This window comes from Dicentrarchus labrax, unplaced genomic scaffold (assembly GCF_905237075.1).
Source record: "Dicentrarchus labrax unplaced genomic scaffold, dlabrax2021, whole genome shotgun sequence".
NCBI classification, from domain to species: Eukaryota; Metazoa; Chordata; class Actinopteri; family Moronidae; genus Dicentrarchus; species Dicentrarchus labrax.
This window is the reverse complement of record NW_026136723.1, coordinates 8,632,922-8,649,741: the sequence shown is the minus strand read 5'-3', so window position 1 is coordinate 8,649,741 and position 16,820 is coordinate 8,632,922. Positions and strand designations below refer to the sequence as shown.

General features: G+C 39.4%; 2 protein-coding genes and 1 long non-coding RNA gene across 4 annotated transcripts in view; 2 read left to right on the top strand and 1 right to left on the bottom strand.

Annotated features, from left to right (window-relative positions):
• The window catches only part of LOC127358227 (CMP-N-acetylneuraminate-beta-galactosamide-alpha-2,3-sialyltransferase 1-like), a 136,787-nt gene that overhangs the window by 59,442 nt on the left and 60,525 nt on the right, over window positions 1–16,820 (top strand). The gene's annotated exons all lie outside the window — the stretch shown is intronic.
• Window positions 1–16,820, bottom strand: part of LOC127358236 (uncharacterized) — an 82,332-nt gene that overhangs the window by 31,710 nt on the left and 33,802 nt on the right. The window lies entirely within an intron of this gene.
• LOC127358228 (CMP-N-acetylneuraminate-beta-galactosamide-alpha-2,3-sialyltransferase 1-like) lies at window positions 656–15,004 on the top strand. Its single transcript, XM_051391192.1, has 7 exons — window positions 656–1,066; window positions 1,613–1,876; window positions 7,951–8,147; window positions 8,324–8,503; window positions 12,879–12,924; window positions 13,010–13,129; window positions 13,899–15,004. The coding sequence occupies exons 1-7, from the start codon at window positions 1,040–1,042 to the stop codon at window positions 14,064–14,066; spliced, it is 1,002 nt and encodes a 333-aa protein (XP_051247152.1). The 5' UTR covers window positions 656–1,039; the 3' UTR covers window positions 14,067–15,004.

Here is a 16,820-nt window from a genome sequence, read left to right as displayed (position 1 = left end):
CAATACTGCTACAAAAAGCAAAAATTCTAAATCATAAAAAATACATTAAAAATAAATAAATAATAATAATAAAGTATTATTATTTTTATTATTATTACACACTGCTGGCTGTGGTTGCCAGGTACACCACTCCACTAGTGGGAGGATGCATCGGTTCTTGGGAAGCAATAGGCCTAAATAATTCAAATATTGGTAATAATAATAATAATAATAATACATTTTATTTAAAAAGCGCTTTTCTGAATACTCAAAGACACCGTACAATATAATATAAGAAGAATACAAGAACATCAATCAGTAAAGAAATATAAAACAGTACATTACACAAGTTAAAAACAAATTGGACTGAGCTAGATTTTAAAAGCCATTTTAAAAAGGTGTGTTTTTGTCAGTGATTTGAATGTTGGAGGGTCGGTACAGTCACGGATGGGTTTGGAGAGAGATTCCAGAGGGAGGGGGCAGCTACAGAGAACGTTCAGTACTGTAGTCAGTACTGTATTGACGACGCCCACAGATGTATGATTTCACTGCTGGGAGCAGAGACGCTGCAACGGGGCAGGCAACCCAGGCAATTGCCTAGGGCCCCGAGCTGAAGGGGGTCCCGAGGGATGTCTGACGTCAATGAAAAAATAATGGAACTGCTTTAGTCGCTGCAAGACAACGAGGAGGACCGCATATAAATTAGATCCAAATAGAGACGGAAATATATCATTTTACTGGTGGTTATTTACACATTTACGCACTGTTAGAGATGTAGCAGCAGAAGAAAACGGATTTTCTTAATTTGGGGGACCGGAGCAGTAAACAAAACCAGCAACTTTCAAGGACTGCATATATTATTCACATAATGAGAGAAAATATCTGAACATTTGCACGGAAAATGTTTCATCATAGCATTTGTATGGATTTTGGACATCTTCGCCACAGATGTACCAATCCTCCTCTGTAAATACTTCTTCCTGGAATTTATAAAACATATTAATCGGATCTTAACTGGAAACTCATCATCACCCTCCGACGCTCTGTTTAACTGGAGTAGATGCGGATAAGCCTACTCTCTGATCAGGTATATATAAAATATGTATTATAATCATTCTAAAATAAATAAATAATAATATAATAATAAAAATACAAATAATAATGATAATGATAAATGATCTTTTTCACAGCAGTCATTTTGGCATGAAATAGTAGGTTACCAATGATACTAATTACAGTTTTGTTCCATTCAGGTCAAACAGAGTCAGGGTGCTGTTATTATACATGTCAGCTCACTGGAAACTGGTTCTACCACATTAAAGACGATGAAACTTTATTTAGTATAATTGGTAACACCTGTGTTTACCCGACTATTGCATGTCAAAATGGCTTCTGTTAAAAAGGTCTATAATAAAGTTTTTGTTTTTATAATTACTGATGAAAGAAATAAGTCATACTGTGATGTTCATTTGATAAAGACTGGCAGCTGTATTTGCCTGATAAAAAGATGAGTTTATGTAGCAAGCTCTCCACTACCAAACTGCCTTATTTTCTTATTATTATAGCTTATTAAGAAATCACACCTCATTCATGACTCCAGACTCACTTGTGTATTTCACCATACACTTCACAGATCATTTCCCAGTCTCATCATCACACTGCCAAGATGAATTCAAAAGCAAAGGTTCTCATTTTCCTGCTCTGTATCACTGGCATTGGTGTGTTTTTGAAAGGACATGTTTCAGGATATCTCCTCCAGTTTCAGGACAAAAAGCCCTGTGCTTGTGACACGTGTTTAGTAGAAGATGAGTGGTTATTGCAGCGTGCCAACAAATCTGCTGAACTATTTTTATCAGCAAAACACAACCTCTCAGAGGACGCTTTCAACTGGTGGAAGGTAAGTTGTCACCATGCAATTCAATTCAATTCAATTCAATTTTATTTGTATAGCGCCAATTCATAACAGATGTTATCTCAGGACACTTTTCAAATAGAGCAGGTCTAGACCGAACTCTTTAACATTAATTACAGAGACCCAACAGTACCACCATGAGCAAGCACTTGGCGACAAGGGCAAGGAAAAACTGCCTGTTAAAAGGCAGAAACCTAGGACAGATCCTCCGGCTCTAAGTGGGTGGTCGTCTGTCTCGACCAGTTGGGGTGAGAGAGAGAGAGAGAGAGAGAGAGAGAGCGAGAGAGAGAGAGGCAGAGAGAGCGAGAGACAGACAGACAGACAGACAGACAGGTGCACAGCAACAACAGTATTGGCAATGGCAGTCAAGCAGGACCATGGCAGGAGGCTCCACCAGGATCCATGAGAACCTGCGAGACGAGAAAGCACAAGAACTCCGGGGAAGAAGTGGAGTTAGTAACATGCATTAATGGGACATGAATGAGTGCATAAAGAGAGAGGAAGGGAGGAGCTTGTTGGGTCTGGGTCAGAATGAGTTCTCTTTTTGATCAGAAGATTGTCCAACATACGATTTTCTAAGTCCAAATTAGTCTAAAAGTTATTCTTCTTCTGGTGGAAAAATAACAATCAGGATTCATCAAAGTTGGTAGTAGAATAGAGCTTTATTATCTTAACAGACAAACAAAGCCCAAGCCATCCATGGAAAGACTGAATTCATCCTCACAAAGCTTCTTCTTATATACTTTTGCCCTCTGTTACAAGTCCTGCCCACCTTCTACCTTTTCCATCCACAACATAATGGTGTATATCTACTTTGAAAAGACCCTAAATCTCCACTAGTACGTGGGTCCCAATTATTTTGCTCTTGTTGGGCCCATGCGCCATCCTAGTGGTTGTCTTATCAGCCCAATTATCCTGCCTTTGTTTTGCTCTCGTCCCATCCTACTGGTGTCTTACTTGCCTGCCCCGTCAGGCTTATGTTCTTATCACAGAACCCACAGGCTTCATGGCCTACACTAGTAGGCCATGACACTTTCTTTTGATTCTCCTTTCATCATGATTACACCATTAGAATCTAGTTTGCTGTACTTCTATTTTTTAAAAACCATTTATTACCTTTTCCTTACACCATTATGTCACAGATGTCTTTTACTGTATTTTTTAAAAACTTTATAAACTTTATAATATGATAAGAAACTTGTCTTACAACCACACACATACATTTGGTATAATCAGTGCTCATTTCTAGTTATGATAAGAAAACTTGTGTTACAACCACACATTCTATATGTTCCACACATTAAATCAAACTTTTACTAAATAACCATGGTGCTTTAGGAAAACTTGTGTTTGTGCTTATCATGAAATTATATAAACTTAAAACACATGCCTTCATTAACATCCTTGAGAGCTTATATAAATCTATTCTACTTAACACTCAAAATCATCATTACTTAAAACATAGTGCTCTCTACTTGATTTCCAGTTATCTGTGTGAACAAACAACAGTGCATAAGAAAACTTTAAACTTTTGTGTGATTATTGTGTGATTAATTGATGACTAACTTGTAATATGCACTAACCTACTTATAATATGCACTAACCTACACTAAATTTTATACTACAAGCTCAGTGCACCATGGGAAATCCCCCGATAGTCTAGGCCTATAGCAGCATAACTAAGGGATGGTTCAGGACTCACCTGATCCAGCCCTAACTATAAGCTTTATCAAAGAGGAATGTCTTAAGCCTACTCTTGAATGTGGTGAGGGTGTCTGCCTCCCGAACCACAACTGGAAGCTGGTTCCACAGGAGAGGAGCTTGGTAACTGAAGGCTCTGGCTCCTGTTCTACTTTTAGAGACTATAGGAACCACAAGTAGCCCAGCATTCAGAGAACGTAGTGTTCTAGTGGGGTAATAGGGTACTATGAGCTCTTTAAGATATGAAGGGGCCTGACTATGAAGAGCTTTATAGGTGAGGAGGAGGATTTTAAATTCAATTCTACATTTTACAGGGAGCCAATGCAGAGAAGCTAGTACAGGAGAGATGTGATCTCTTTTTCTAGTTCCTGTCAGTACTCGTGCTGCAGCGTTCTGAATTAATTGGAGCGTTTTAATGGACTTATTGGGGCAACCTGATAATAAAGAGTTGCAGTAATCCAGCCTTGAAGTAACAAATGCATGGATTAGTTTTTCTGCATCTGTCTGTGATAGTATGTGTCTAATTTTTCTAATATTACGTAAATGAAAGAAGGCAGTCCTAGAGGTCTGCTTTATGTGGGAGTTAAATGACAAATCCTGATCAAAGATAACTCCAAGATTCCTGACAGTGGTGCTAGAGGCCAAGTTAATGCCATCTAGAGTGACTATATCTTTAGACAATGAGTCTCTAAGGTTTTTGGGGCCAAGAACAAGAATTTCGGTTTTTTTCTGAGTTTAACATCAGAAAATTGCAGGTCATCCAGGATTTTATGTCCGTAAGACATGTTTGTAATTTAGATAATTGATTAATTTCATTGGGTTTGATTGATAGATATAACTGCGTATCATCTGCATAACAGTGAAAGTTAATGGAGTGATTCTTAATAATGTTGCCTAAATGGAGCATATATAAAGTAAATAGTATTGGTCCAAGTACAGAACCTTGTGGAACTCCATGACTAACTGTAGTATTTATTGAAGATTCATCATTAACATGTACAAACTGCGAGCGATCTGATAAATATGACTTAAACCAGCTTAGTGCGGTTCCTTTAATGCCAATTTGATGCTCAAGTCTCCCCAAAAGAATATTATGGTCAATGGTGTCAAATGCAGCACTAAGATCTAATAATACAAGTACAGAGACAAGTCCATTGTCAGAAGCAGTCAGAAGGTCATTATTAACTTTATCCAGAGCTGTCTCTGTGCTGTGATGACCTTTAAAAAATCCTGACTAAAAATCCTCAAATAAACTATTGTTATGTAGAAAGTCACACAACTCTTTGGCGACTACTTTCTCCAGAATCTTAGAGAGGAAGGAGAGGTTAGAAATCGGTCTATAGTTGGCTAAAACCCCTGGGTCAAGAGTGGACTTTTTAAGAAGGGGTTTAATTACAGCTACTTTAAAGGACTGTGGTACATATCCTGATAATAAAGAAAGATTAATCATATCCAGTAAAGAAGTGCCAATTAAGGGAACAACTTCTTTAAGCAGCCTAGTTGGGATCGGGTCTAATAGACAGGTTGATGGCTTCGATGAAGAAATGATTGAAGTTAACTGATGAAGATCGATAGCAGGAAAACAGTCTAAATATATATCTAAGTTTACATTGACAGAAGTCCCTGAACTTGGAGAGCCACTGATAACTGTTGATGGCAGTTGGTGATTAATTTTTTCTCTAATAGTAATAATTTTATTATAGAAGAAGCTCATGAAGTCATTGCTACTTAAGTTTATGGGGATATGTGGCTCAATAGAGCTGTGACTCTCTGTCAGCCTGGCTACAGTGCTGAAGAGGAACCTAGGGTTGTTCTTATTTTCTTCTATTAGTGCTGAGTAATAGGCTCCTCTGGCATTACGGAGGGCCTTTCTATAAATTTTAAGATTATCTTGCCAATTTGAGCGATATTCTGATAATTTGGAAGAGCGCCATTTCCTTTCAGATTTCCTAGCTATTTGTTTTAACTGGCGGGTTTGGTGATTATACCAAGGTGCTAGTCTCCTATGTTTTAATAATTTCCTTTTTATAGGAGCGATAGAGTCTAATGTTGATCGTAGTGAGCCTGTAGCACTATCGACAAGATTATCAATTTCAGAGGGACTAAAGTCGTTATAGGACTCTGTTAAATTCAGACATGGCATTGAATTAAACACTGAAGGAATCTCCTCCTTAAATTTAGCTACAGCACTGTCAGATAGACATCTGCTGTAGGAAGTTTTGCCTAATGGCTTATAATCTAACAACATGAATTCAAAAGTTATTAAATAATGGTCAGATAGGAAAGGATTATGTGGGAAGACTATTAAATGTTCAATATCAATGCCATATGATAAAACAAGGTCAAGAGTGTGATTAAAACAATGAGTTGGTTTATTTACACTCTGACAGAAGCCAATTGAGTCTATTAATGATATAAATGCATTACTAAGGCTGTCATTGTCAACATCCACATGAATATTAAAATCACCTACAATAATTACTTTATATGATTTAAGGACTAAACTTGATAGAAACTCTGAAAATTCAGATATAAAATCAGAGTACGGTCCAGGAGCGCGGTACACTATAACAAATAGAACTGGCTGCAGTGTTTTCCAGTTTGGGTGAGAAAGACTAAGAACAAGGCTTTCAAATGAATTATAATTTAGTTTAGGTTTAGGGTCCATTAAAACGCTCGAATCATATATGGCTGCCACTCCACCTCCTCGGCCTGTGCCTCGAGGAATGTGAGTATTAATATGACTGGGGGGGTGGATTCATTTAGGCTAACATACTCCTCGTGGGACAACCAGGTCTCAGTAAGACAAAGTAAATCAATATCATAGTCTGATATTAATTCATTCACTAAAACAGCTTTAGAGGACAGAGACCTGATATTTAACAGCCCACATTTCATTCTCTTATTTTGTGCTACTGAGGAGTTAGTTTTAATTTTTATTAGGTTTTTATGTTGAACTCCTCTTGTTTTTATTCCTTTAAATAATTTAGGTGGTCGGGGGACAGACACAGCCTCTATGGGGTTTTGGGTGGGTGACTGTTCTAAAGAAAGAGCAGAGAAGTGTGTAAGACAGCAGCTCTGCTTCCTGGTCCCAACTCTGGACTGTCAGGTTTTAGAAATAAACTTCGCCATATTTCTAGATAAGAGAGCCGCTCCATCCAAAGTGGGATGGATGCCGTCTCTCCTAATCAGACCAGGTTTTCCCCAAAAAGGCTTCCAGTTATCAATGAAGCCCACATCGTTTGCTGGACACCACCTCGACAGCCAGCGGTGGAATGACGACATGCGGCTATACATGTCATCACTGGTCACATTGGGGAGGGGTCCAGAGAAAACTACGGTGTCCGACATTGTCTTAGCATAATTACACACCGACTCCACATTAATCTTAGTGACCTCCGATTGGCGTAAACGGGTGTCATTACCGCCGACGTGGATAACAATCTTACTGTATTTACGTTTACCTTTAGCCAGCAGTTTTAAATTTGATTCAATGTCGCCCGCTCTGGCCCCAGGGATACATTTAACTATGGCCGCTGGCTTCGCTAACTTCACGTTTCTGACTATGGAGCTGCCAATAACCAGAGTTGGTTCCTCAGCGGGTGTATCGCTGAGAGGGGAAAATGTATTAGAAACGTGAAGCGGTTGGTGGTGACCTGTGGGCTTCGCCGTTCTAGTCTTCCTTCGCTCAGTCACCCAGCCTCCCTGTCTTCCCGGCTGCTCGGGAACTACCGGGGGATCTACAGAGCTAACAGAAGCTACCTTCGGTCGGACCGCACCGGCTACCGGGGGCTGGCTAACTATAGCGGCTAAAGATATCTCAGTGGTGCGGTACCGTTCCTCTAGCTCACTAAGCCCCCCCAGCCTCGCCTCCAGCGCAGTAAATAAACTACATTTAATACAGGAACCATTATCATTAAAGGAGGCAGAGGAATAACTGAACATCTGACACACTGAGCAGGACAGAGGAGAGGGAGAGGGAGAAGCCATAGCTAACTGCTAATGCTAATGAAACTAGCGTGTATGAAAAAACTTTGAAAGTAGTGAAAAGTCGCTAAAAGAAGGAGTAACTCCGAGTGTTTAAGTAGAACTAGTCTACGTTTAAATGTTAAGCGGGTAAATAACCGCTGTAACGAGTAAAACAAATTTAGATTTAGCGTTCACTGACAGAGCTACAGCACCAAACAGTGTACACAGAGCAGGAAGTGAACCGGAAATGAGTCAGTACGCTTACCGTAGCACGTCACTAGACCTGACATGAGATGCAAGAAAACAGTCTCTAACATTCTCATCACTGTCAAACTTTGTTTTCCAAAACAACTCATAACTGGTTTAATGTCTGTGTTTGGCATGTTCAGCGCTTACAGGCTGAAAGGCGCAGCTACAGTTTCTACAAGCAAACAGTGGACAAGCTGTTTCAGACATTCCCATCCAGTCCAGATTTCATAGAACAAAGCCCTGACCGCTGCAGGACTTGTGCTGTGGTGGGGAATTCTGGTAATTTGAATGGATCACATTATGGACGTCTGATAGATTTCCATGACGTCATCATAAGGTAAATCCTCCAGCTCCAGTAAATCCTTGTTCGTAACCTGTTTTTCATCTGTGTTTGGACAAACAAGGACATTTTTTCCTCAACATCAAAAATGAAAAGTAAAAATTCAAGCAGTCCCCTAAGAATGTATGCATAGGAGACTGACATATATGAATATATCCATCTGTACTATTTAGAATGAACAGTGGTCGTACCAAAGGCTATGAAGCAGATGTTGGGAGCAGAACAACTCATCATATCATGTATCCAGAGAGTGCCATGGACTTAGATACCACCACCCATCTTGTGCTGTTTCCATTCAAGATACAGGATCTTGAGTGGCTAATGAAGGCCACCACCACAGGATTTTCTGGAACGTGAGTTTTCAAATTCATGAACTATACTATATGATCATTGGACCCAGTATGTAGATCTCTAATGTATTTTAATTAGAAATAAATTGATCATGTCTCACTCTCAAGTCGTGGCCCTCCACAGACACTGTTGTGGCTAATCCAAACAAAATACCTTTCATACCTAAATCTAAGAAAGTAGTTTTGGTGCCCAAATCTAACCAAACTGCGACTGTTTCACAACTTTAACCACGCAAGATTTACTTCAGAAGTCTAACCGGAAGTTATTAGTCTAACCAGAAGTTACATATTTATTCTTGACCGTGAATCAGAGCCATATTGTTAAACTTTTTTCCCCTGATACCGGTGTTAAATCCATACTTTTAAAATGGTACTGGTGCCTAAATGGTGCCTGAACCAATACATTGCTATATTACTAACCTTAGGAAAGGCTCTGTCGTCATCACCAATGGCTTCCACATTGCCAGGGTTGGGATCAATAGTCTCCCCATTGCTAGGGCCAGGGATGCCTACAATGTTGGCTGATGTGCCTGCTATGGGGTCATGCCAGTCTTCCTCCAATAGTATCCCACGTGTTTTCAGATGTTTCATCAAATTTGATGTGTCAGATTGTAAAGCTTTAGGCCTTCTTGCTGTGATTCTAGTAGCCTAGCTACTAGGTAACGGTAGGTTGCCTGCTGCCATCAAAGCAAGTGCAAATGTTAATTAGCGAACGCATGTGTGGTGATTCTTCTGTTACCAGAGCACCAAAGGGCAATATTGGACAGCTCAGGCATGTGAGTGGCACCAAAATGAGCCACCGTAATCTGCAGTCTGGCATTTTGTTCACAGTTTCTAAGTATTTGTAGAAGAGAGAGTTGTTTCAGAGCTTCAGCATACCTTATTTAAAACGCCGCTCTCATCAACAGCCTTTCTGTGACGCAAACAGGTTAATCACCATGTCAAACCCCCCACTTTTGTACCTCACCATCAGCTCACCTTTCAGTTTCTCCCTGCAGATCACTGGGTAATGTGCACATGCAAAGGCAAAAAGTGCATGGCTTTCTCAAAGCGCACTGTGCGGCTACTGACACATTATCAGAGCCCCGCATCCTGCGCGGCGTTACAGCGGTGTTACAGCGGCTGCAGCGGTGTCTGCATCTGGATGTGGCTGATTGTCATCTGTGGTCAACAGTTCAGATATGAAGCACGAAAAATTATCCAGGCAGTGTCTCGTTTTGAGAGAATCTGTTGTCTTAGACGTGTACTTTGCAACCAGTGTGTTTGACAGTTGATCGGCTAATTGACTGTCTGAAAAAGAGAGACCGCTGGGGTGAAGTGGGAGATTCGTTAGACCCCCGCAGGGCAAGCTTGTGTCCCCACAAAATGTAATACAGTCCACAATCTGTGATAGTGAATGCCTGTTTTTCTTTACCAGCTCGTTGTGTCTCTGTACAGCGATGCGGTGGCCCTCATTAAGCTAACAGGCGATGTCCACTTTACCCAGCAATGTCAACTTTACACTGTTTCCAATGTGGCTCGTGCTGCATTCATGTTTCCTAATTTTGTCGGATAAATATTTTAAATCCACAATTCCTTGTTGGGTCCAAGCCGTGTCTCCTCCAAACAGCAAACATGAGAAACAGAAAAGTGAATTCTTAGCTACACTTGCCGTTGCCAGTCCGTTCGCTGAAACCACGTAACACAAAATTACGATTTTGTCGTTTGTCCTTTTGTGTTATTTGCACATCGTTCGTATGATGTGTTCCCAATCTATGTACTTCCAATTTTATCTCCAAAGACTGAAAATTGATTAGAAAGTAAAAATCCACCTCGTTCATGTTCATGCTAACGCCCGCCATACTACGAACTAGCCTCACTGTACTGTAGCTACTGCGCTGCGATTGGTCAAAGGTCAGCCTTTGGGCTGGGGCTAAATGACTTTAGCCCAAATGGGCAGCATATGAAGGGGGCGTGTCACCACACCTGTCAATCAAAAGTGAATGGAAGCTTACGCTACTGTGCTTGGGCCTAATATAATTAGCCCATTCACAGGAAAAAACACAAGATATATCATATATCCTGGGTTTTTTCTGTCACTTTTTGGTGCTGTTGCTGCTCTAGGTTCTATCAAAATTCAAAACAATATGTTCTAAGGTTTTTAATAATAGTTTTTCTTTACTGTAAAAGATAGGGGGAGCTTAGCCCTGTTAGCCCATATATACCAGCCATCCCTGCTCCCATGTAAAAAAGAAAATATATTTGTGGTAGCCTTAACAAATAATCTGGTAATTTGGTGCCAATCCATCTTGTAGATGTTTAAGTATTTCACTAGGGTAAATAAATGAGTCCTTTCTAAACTGGACGTAAAAGGTATGAACACTAATCATTGATTGCGCCTAGAATTTAATGATATGAGAAGGAATCCATTTATCAGAAAAAAGGATTCAAAATGGCCAAATTTGATGGAAAGCCATGGACACGCCCTTGAACATACAGTCACAAATACCACAAGTTTTTAATCAGCAATGTTTTTTGCACTGACCAATTTTGAATTAGATCCGATAAATTCCCTAGGAATAGTTCGCTCAAATACAACACGAAAAATCACAGAAAATGAAAAAAAAAATCAAAATGGCTGACTTTGATGCCACGCCACGGACACGCCCATTAATGTACATGCACAAATAGCACAACTTTTAATCAGCACCATTTTTTTACTGTACTGACCAATTTTGAAGTAGAGCTGATGAATTCCCTAGGAGGAGTTCGTTCAAATACAAGGCGAAAAATTCACCGAAAATGACCATGGAATTCAAAATGGCCAACTTTGACGGCATGCCATGGACACACCCTTCAATGTACATGCACAAACAGCACAACTTTTAATCAGCAACATACTTTGACTATACTTACTAATTTTGAAGCAGATCCGATGAATTCCCTAGGAGGAGTTCATTCAAATACAAGGCGAAAAGTTCGCTGAAAGTAAAAATTAAAATTAAAATGGCCGACTTCCCGTGGGGTTTGGGGCATGGGTCCAAGAGGCTCTTCTGTAGGTCTTGGCACATTACAACGTTACCGAGTTTCAGACATATCTGTGAAACGTGGCGCGGGGGCTGCTTTTTAAATATCCTGTAGGGGGCGCTACAAACATGACAAACATGATTTTTGGTATGTGAGCTACAGGCACTAGTCTACATGTGCCCTGTGAATTTCATATTCATAACTATTACAGTCTCCGCACAGTGATTTACTATGCCACCAGAGCACCACCTTGTGGCGGATTGTTGACACATTTTTTAGTGAGCCTCAGGGAGCCATGGGCTTGCATTGTACCAAGTTTCATTTTAATCACACATGCCGATGTGGAGATAAAAACTTCTTCATTTTAAAGAGCGCCACCTTGTCCGAAATTGTGCACGATGCCTAAGAAAGACATGGGGAACTATGGAACCAAGCTTGGTGTCAATCAGACATACCAATGTGGAGAAATTGTCTACTTCCTTTTTTGACGAAAAATTTACAGAAAGTGCTAATTTTATAATGTGCTTAATATTTTTAAATATCAAAATTCTTCAAAATACTTTTTTTGCCTGGACGGTCCCCAGATGCTACATAAAAATTTTTTCTTGCGAATTGGACAAAGCGTATAGGAGTAACACGAGAAAGTAGTTTTTGGACATTTCGCGCCCTAGCGGAAAAAAATTCTAAGCGGAACTGGGTGTGGCCTATATGGGGAGATGCAGCTCCATTCACTGAATGCGTGGATATAAGGTTTTTGAATGTGCGACAAACTATGCAGAAGTTATTAGACTAAACACACTTTTCATGATAGTAGTACCTAGCGGCCGACACATGTGTTCATTCTATTTCGTTTGAGATATCAGTCTGCCTTTCAGAAGTTAGCATGTTTTAGGTTTGGACTCCATACTGCTGAGTCATTAAGTAAGATGTTTACTTCGTTCGTCTTTTGTTTGACTGATGCCACCTGACACCATTAAACAAATGAAACCTAGCACTACTTAAACTACTAGTCTTACAACTACTTCTCTGTCCAATTGTTTAAGTTGTTAGGTTGCTAAGCATGACTTTGCATTCCAGTCATCTTTGCAAATACAAGCAAAGGTTGATTGTGAGACGAGTTTGATCTGTTTCTGGAGTCAGTATGGAGCTGTAGTAGCAGGCTTTGGACTACCTCTATAAAGAAGGACAACAACTCCAAACATGTAAACATTCTTTGTAAAGAGAACAAATGAGGCTCATCAACGTGCCTGATAGCAATTCAATTGAGTACATCTCTTTGACAAGTCTAACCCTTACCCATCCTGGGAAAGGATTTTTTTAGTAAAGTAGTTCCTTGGACGTTGAGTTTGATGCTTCATTGTATTTTCAACAGGTCGTATGTGCCAGTAAAATCAAAAATCAAAGCTAACAAGAATTTGGTGAGTATTATTTTGAATACAATTGACAACAGACTCTACTGGCTGAATAGGTAATAGTTTAAAGGCTAATTCTGATTCATAACAGGTGATGGTGCTCAATCCAGCGTTCATGAGGTATGTTCATGACATCTGGCTGGAAAAGAAGGGCAGGTATCCATCCACTGGCTTTATGGTTTTGGTTCTTGCCCTGCATATTTGTGATGAGGTAAGTTGTGGTTGCAAATAATGGAAGTATTTGCTCAGCCATCAGACACCTAATCTTTCAGTTTTTACATATTATATGAAAATCTCCTGGGCTTGTTTACCAGGCAGATGTCACTTTGAAGGAATGATAGATTATTTTCATAGTTACTGACATAGATAGATACACACTATGTGGAGTGTACAAGTGCCTCTGTCATTTTGATACACAGCAATACACTGTTAACTGAAGTAGACCAAAAGTATTTTTCTTATTGGTTAAAATCTGTGCCAAAAGTTATTTTCTTTTTGAATATATAGAAGAACACAATTGTATTTTTTATTAAATAAGATGTTTATGTGAACCTTTTGAAATGTGAAGGCCAATAATTTTATTTTTTCATATAAAAAAACACATCAGCTTATAATCATGGGTGGACACCACTATTTAAACTCACATGAAGAGAATCTCCAGAACTATGGCTCGCCAGGCAATGTGTTTTTTGCTATTGTCTTTATAACGACAGGATCGTGGGTCGTATAGAAACATACCTCTATTGTGATAGTCATGGTAGACTGAGTTTAGACACAAAAACTAGATGGTTAAAGGTCTATCTTTACTTTTGCCATGTTGAAAGTGACCTCTTGTCAGGGAAAGGTAAATATTTTAGGCTCTTGCTGTTATCCTGGTGAGGACAGTCTCAACTGAATGAGGTCTAACCAAGTTTTACTTTCTTCTGCCATTTCGATGACAGCTTAGGTTGGTTATTATATGTTGATTTTTGTATTTCCAGGTCTACGTTTTCGGTTATGGAGCAGACAAAGATGGAAACTGGAGTCATTACTGGGAAAAACTCCAAAACAAAAAGTTAAAAACTGGACTACATCCGGGATCTCATGAGTATGGAATTATCCAGAAGCTAGCTGAGCAAAAAAAACTCAAGTTTTATTCCGGGTGGTGATCTTTCTCCAAGCATATTCAAGCCTTGATAGCAGATCATTTACAAAGCAAAACAAGACTAAGAAGCCTAGGCTTTAAAGCTCAATAGACAACTCTGCTCTGACTGACTCCTTTGCTGCACACATTAACCCTTTGTAGGCTAAAACTGTGAGTAGAGCCATGATCTATGGAGAGGTGAAGTGAAGAACTGAAAACTGTTGAGGTTGTTTAAGATACTCAAACTGCTAAACTATTAAGTGAAAATTAATCACATTCAAGGAGATGAAGGGTAACAGCTGTTCTAAGCAATTTTCTCTGTTGTTATTCTTTATTGTTTATTTATTGTAATTTTGTGATGTTGATGGATGCTGCAGTGCAATGTGCAACATCAATAGTCGAGCTTGTCAGAGATGAAAAAGAGCTTGCTAGTGAAGTTCATGGCAGCATGTTACAATGCATTGACCATCAATTGTCTTAATGTGATGACATTTCTACATACCTATTTTGTCTGGTATAAGATTGACCTAATAACATCTGTAACTCAAAACATCTCTTCAGTGAGACCATGTAAAAAAAAAAAAGCAATTTAAAAGCTTTGTAGAAGGCAATAGTAGAAGTACATGAAGTATTTCCTCAGCAAACAGACACACCTAATCTTTCAGTGTTTGCATATGAAAACCTCCTGGGCTTGTTTACCAGGCAGATTTCACTTAGAAGGAGTGATAAGTTATTTTACTGACTGATACACACTATGTGGAGTGCTTCTGTAATTTTGATACACAGCAATATACCGTTAACTGAAGTAGACTAAAAAATATTTGCATTCTTCCTCAAATAAAACTGGTAGAGAAGTACTGAGCACTTTTGTATTTCCTGTATGTGTTACTTGTTGCTGTATACATTTTAATGTTAAGCACACTGAATTGACCTGCAATTAAATGATTTGAACTTTGCCTCAAATATGGTTACACATATTGTTGTTGAGAAGACGCAAATATACAAACTGAGGCTGGTGTAATTGGGACAACTCCGCAGCTCTGTTAGCTGTGCATTAACGAGCACACGGCAACTGTGCTCTCTGCCGTCTTCCTTCTAACCGTGAGCATTAATACAGCCAGCCAGTAGGTGGCGCATAGTCCCTGAACTAAACACACAGTTCTACAGTTACTCTGCAGTAGAAGTCCAGCCTTTCTAACACATATGGTGTTTCAAATGACTATGAAGTTGTATCACAGATATTTATGGGACAGCTTCAGAAGATAAACAAAGTGAATTCATTTGTGGGCATAAAATTCATTAATTGCTATGCAGATGCAAATTAATGTCCAGTGTATCCTTTAGTCTCTCTTGCCTCACTGAAGATAATAATAGGATGTCCAAACATTTCTTGTAGTTGAATGACTTCAAATATTAAATAAGGTATAATAACCCCTTCTGGCCTCAGCTCTAGCAGTATTAATAATTTCTTATCTAGTCTTTAGTAATGTTAAAAAAGAGGCCTGCAACCTAGGTGTTACTTTTTACTCTGAGTTGTCATATGATGCTCAGTTGACTAAAGTGGTGAAGCCCTGCTTTGTCTAGCTAATCAGATCTTTACTTTCCTCGGCAAATCTACAAATTGGTCATCCATGCTTCTATCTCCTTCAGATTTAACTATTGCAAAGCACTTAATTCTGCTATCAGCAAAGACTGCAACTTGTACAAAACACTGCTGCCAGGCTTTTTACACTTTCAAAGAGAAGGGACCACTTCACACTAATCATTGCAAGCCCATCACTGGTACCGGTACCTGTGAGTTATAGAATTGATTTCAAGATTTTACTGCTTGTTATAATAAGTGCATTCAGTTGTATTGTATTGCACCTCAGACAGAGGAGAAAATGCAAGAAAAAAGTTTTAAAAATACAGATAGACATATAAAGGGTTTAAAATAGGCAACACCCAAATTAAATTATCAAAAATAGAAGAAGACTGTCAGTTCAGCGGTCCTGTATTACATTGTGTTTTGTCTTCATAAAAAGGTTAACTGCACAAATTTAAAGGTTGGGTGCAGTGTTGATTTCAGTTCCCACACATTGGCCAACATTTCCTTATATTGGTTTTATGTTCTAATATATCATCCATTAGCATGCCTGAATCACCAGCCAGCACAGAAAACAAGGACAACTCATTCAAACCAGAAAATGATTAAGTCAAATTAGATCCATTTGATCCCTCCCTTAGAAAAAAATCCCTACTTATTCAGATGGAAAATACCAGCTCAAGTTTGGCAGTTCTTAGTCTGCAGCAAAGAGTGTGAAGAGGTGCCACACAACTTAAATTCAATAGAATATTTTATCACCATTACTTGTCTTGTTCTTTATCACATTACATGTAAGCATTGCACCTTAAAATATTGCAAAAAGCTAAATTTGGCCTGTCCCTGACACATGATGGTTAACAACCAGTATGAAGCCATTGTGACACCCCTTTGAGTTGTGGACGTACTGTCGACTTAATTTGGAGTTTTGGCTGTCGCCATGAGGTTAAAGAGCCAAAGGTGACGTACTGCAGTTGAGCTGCACCATTGGCTACACGGTTTCAACTCGTCCGTAGAAGGAAACAAGGCGGCTCGCCCGGTCACCCATGTACACCCTGTCTCCGGTTCACCACTTTTCCTTCCTTGGACCACTTTTAATAGGTACTGACCACTGCAAACCGGGAACACCCCACAAGAGCTGCAGTTTTGGAGATGGTCTGACCTAGTTGTCTAGCCATCACAATTTGGCCCTTGTCA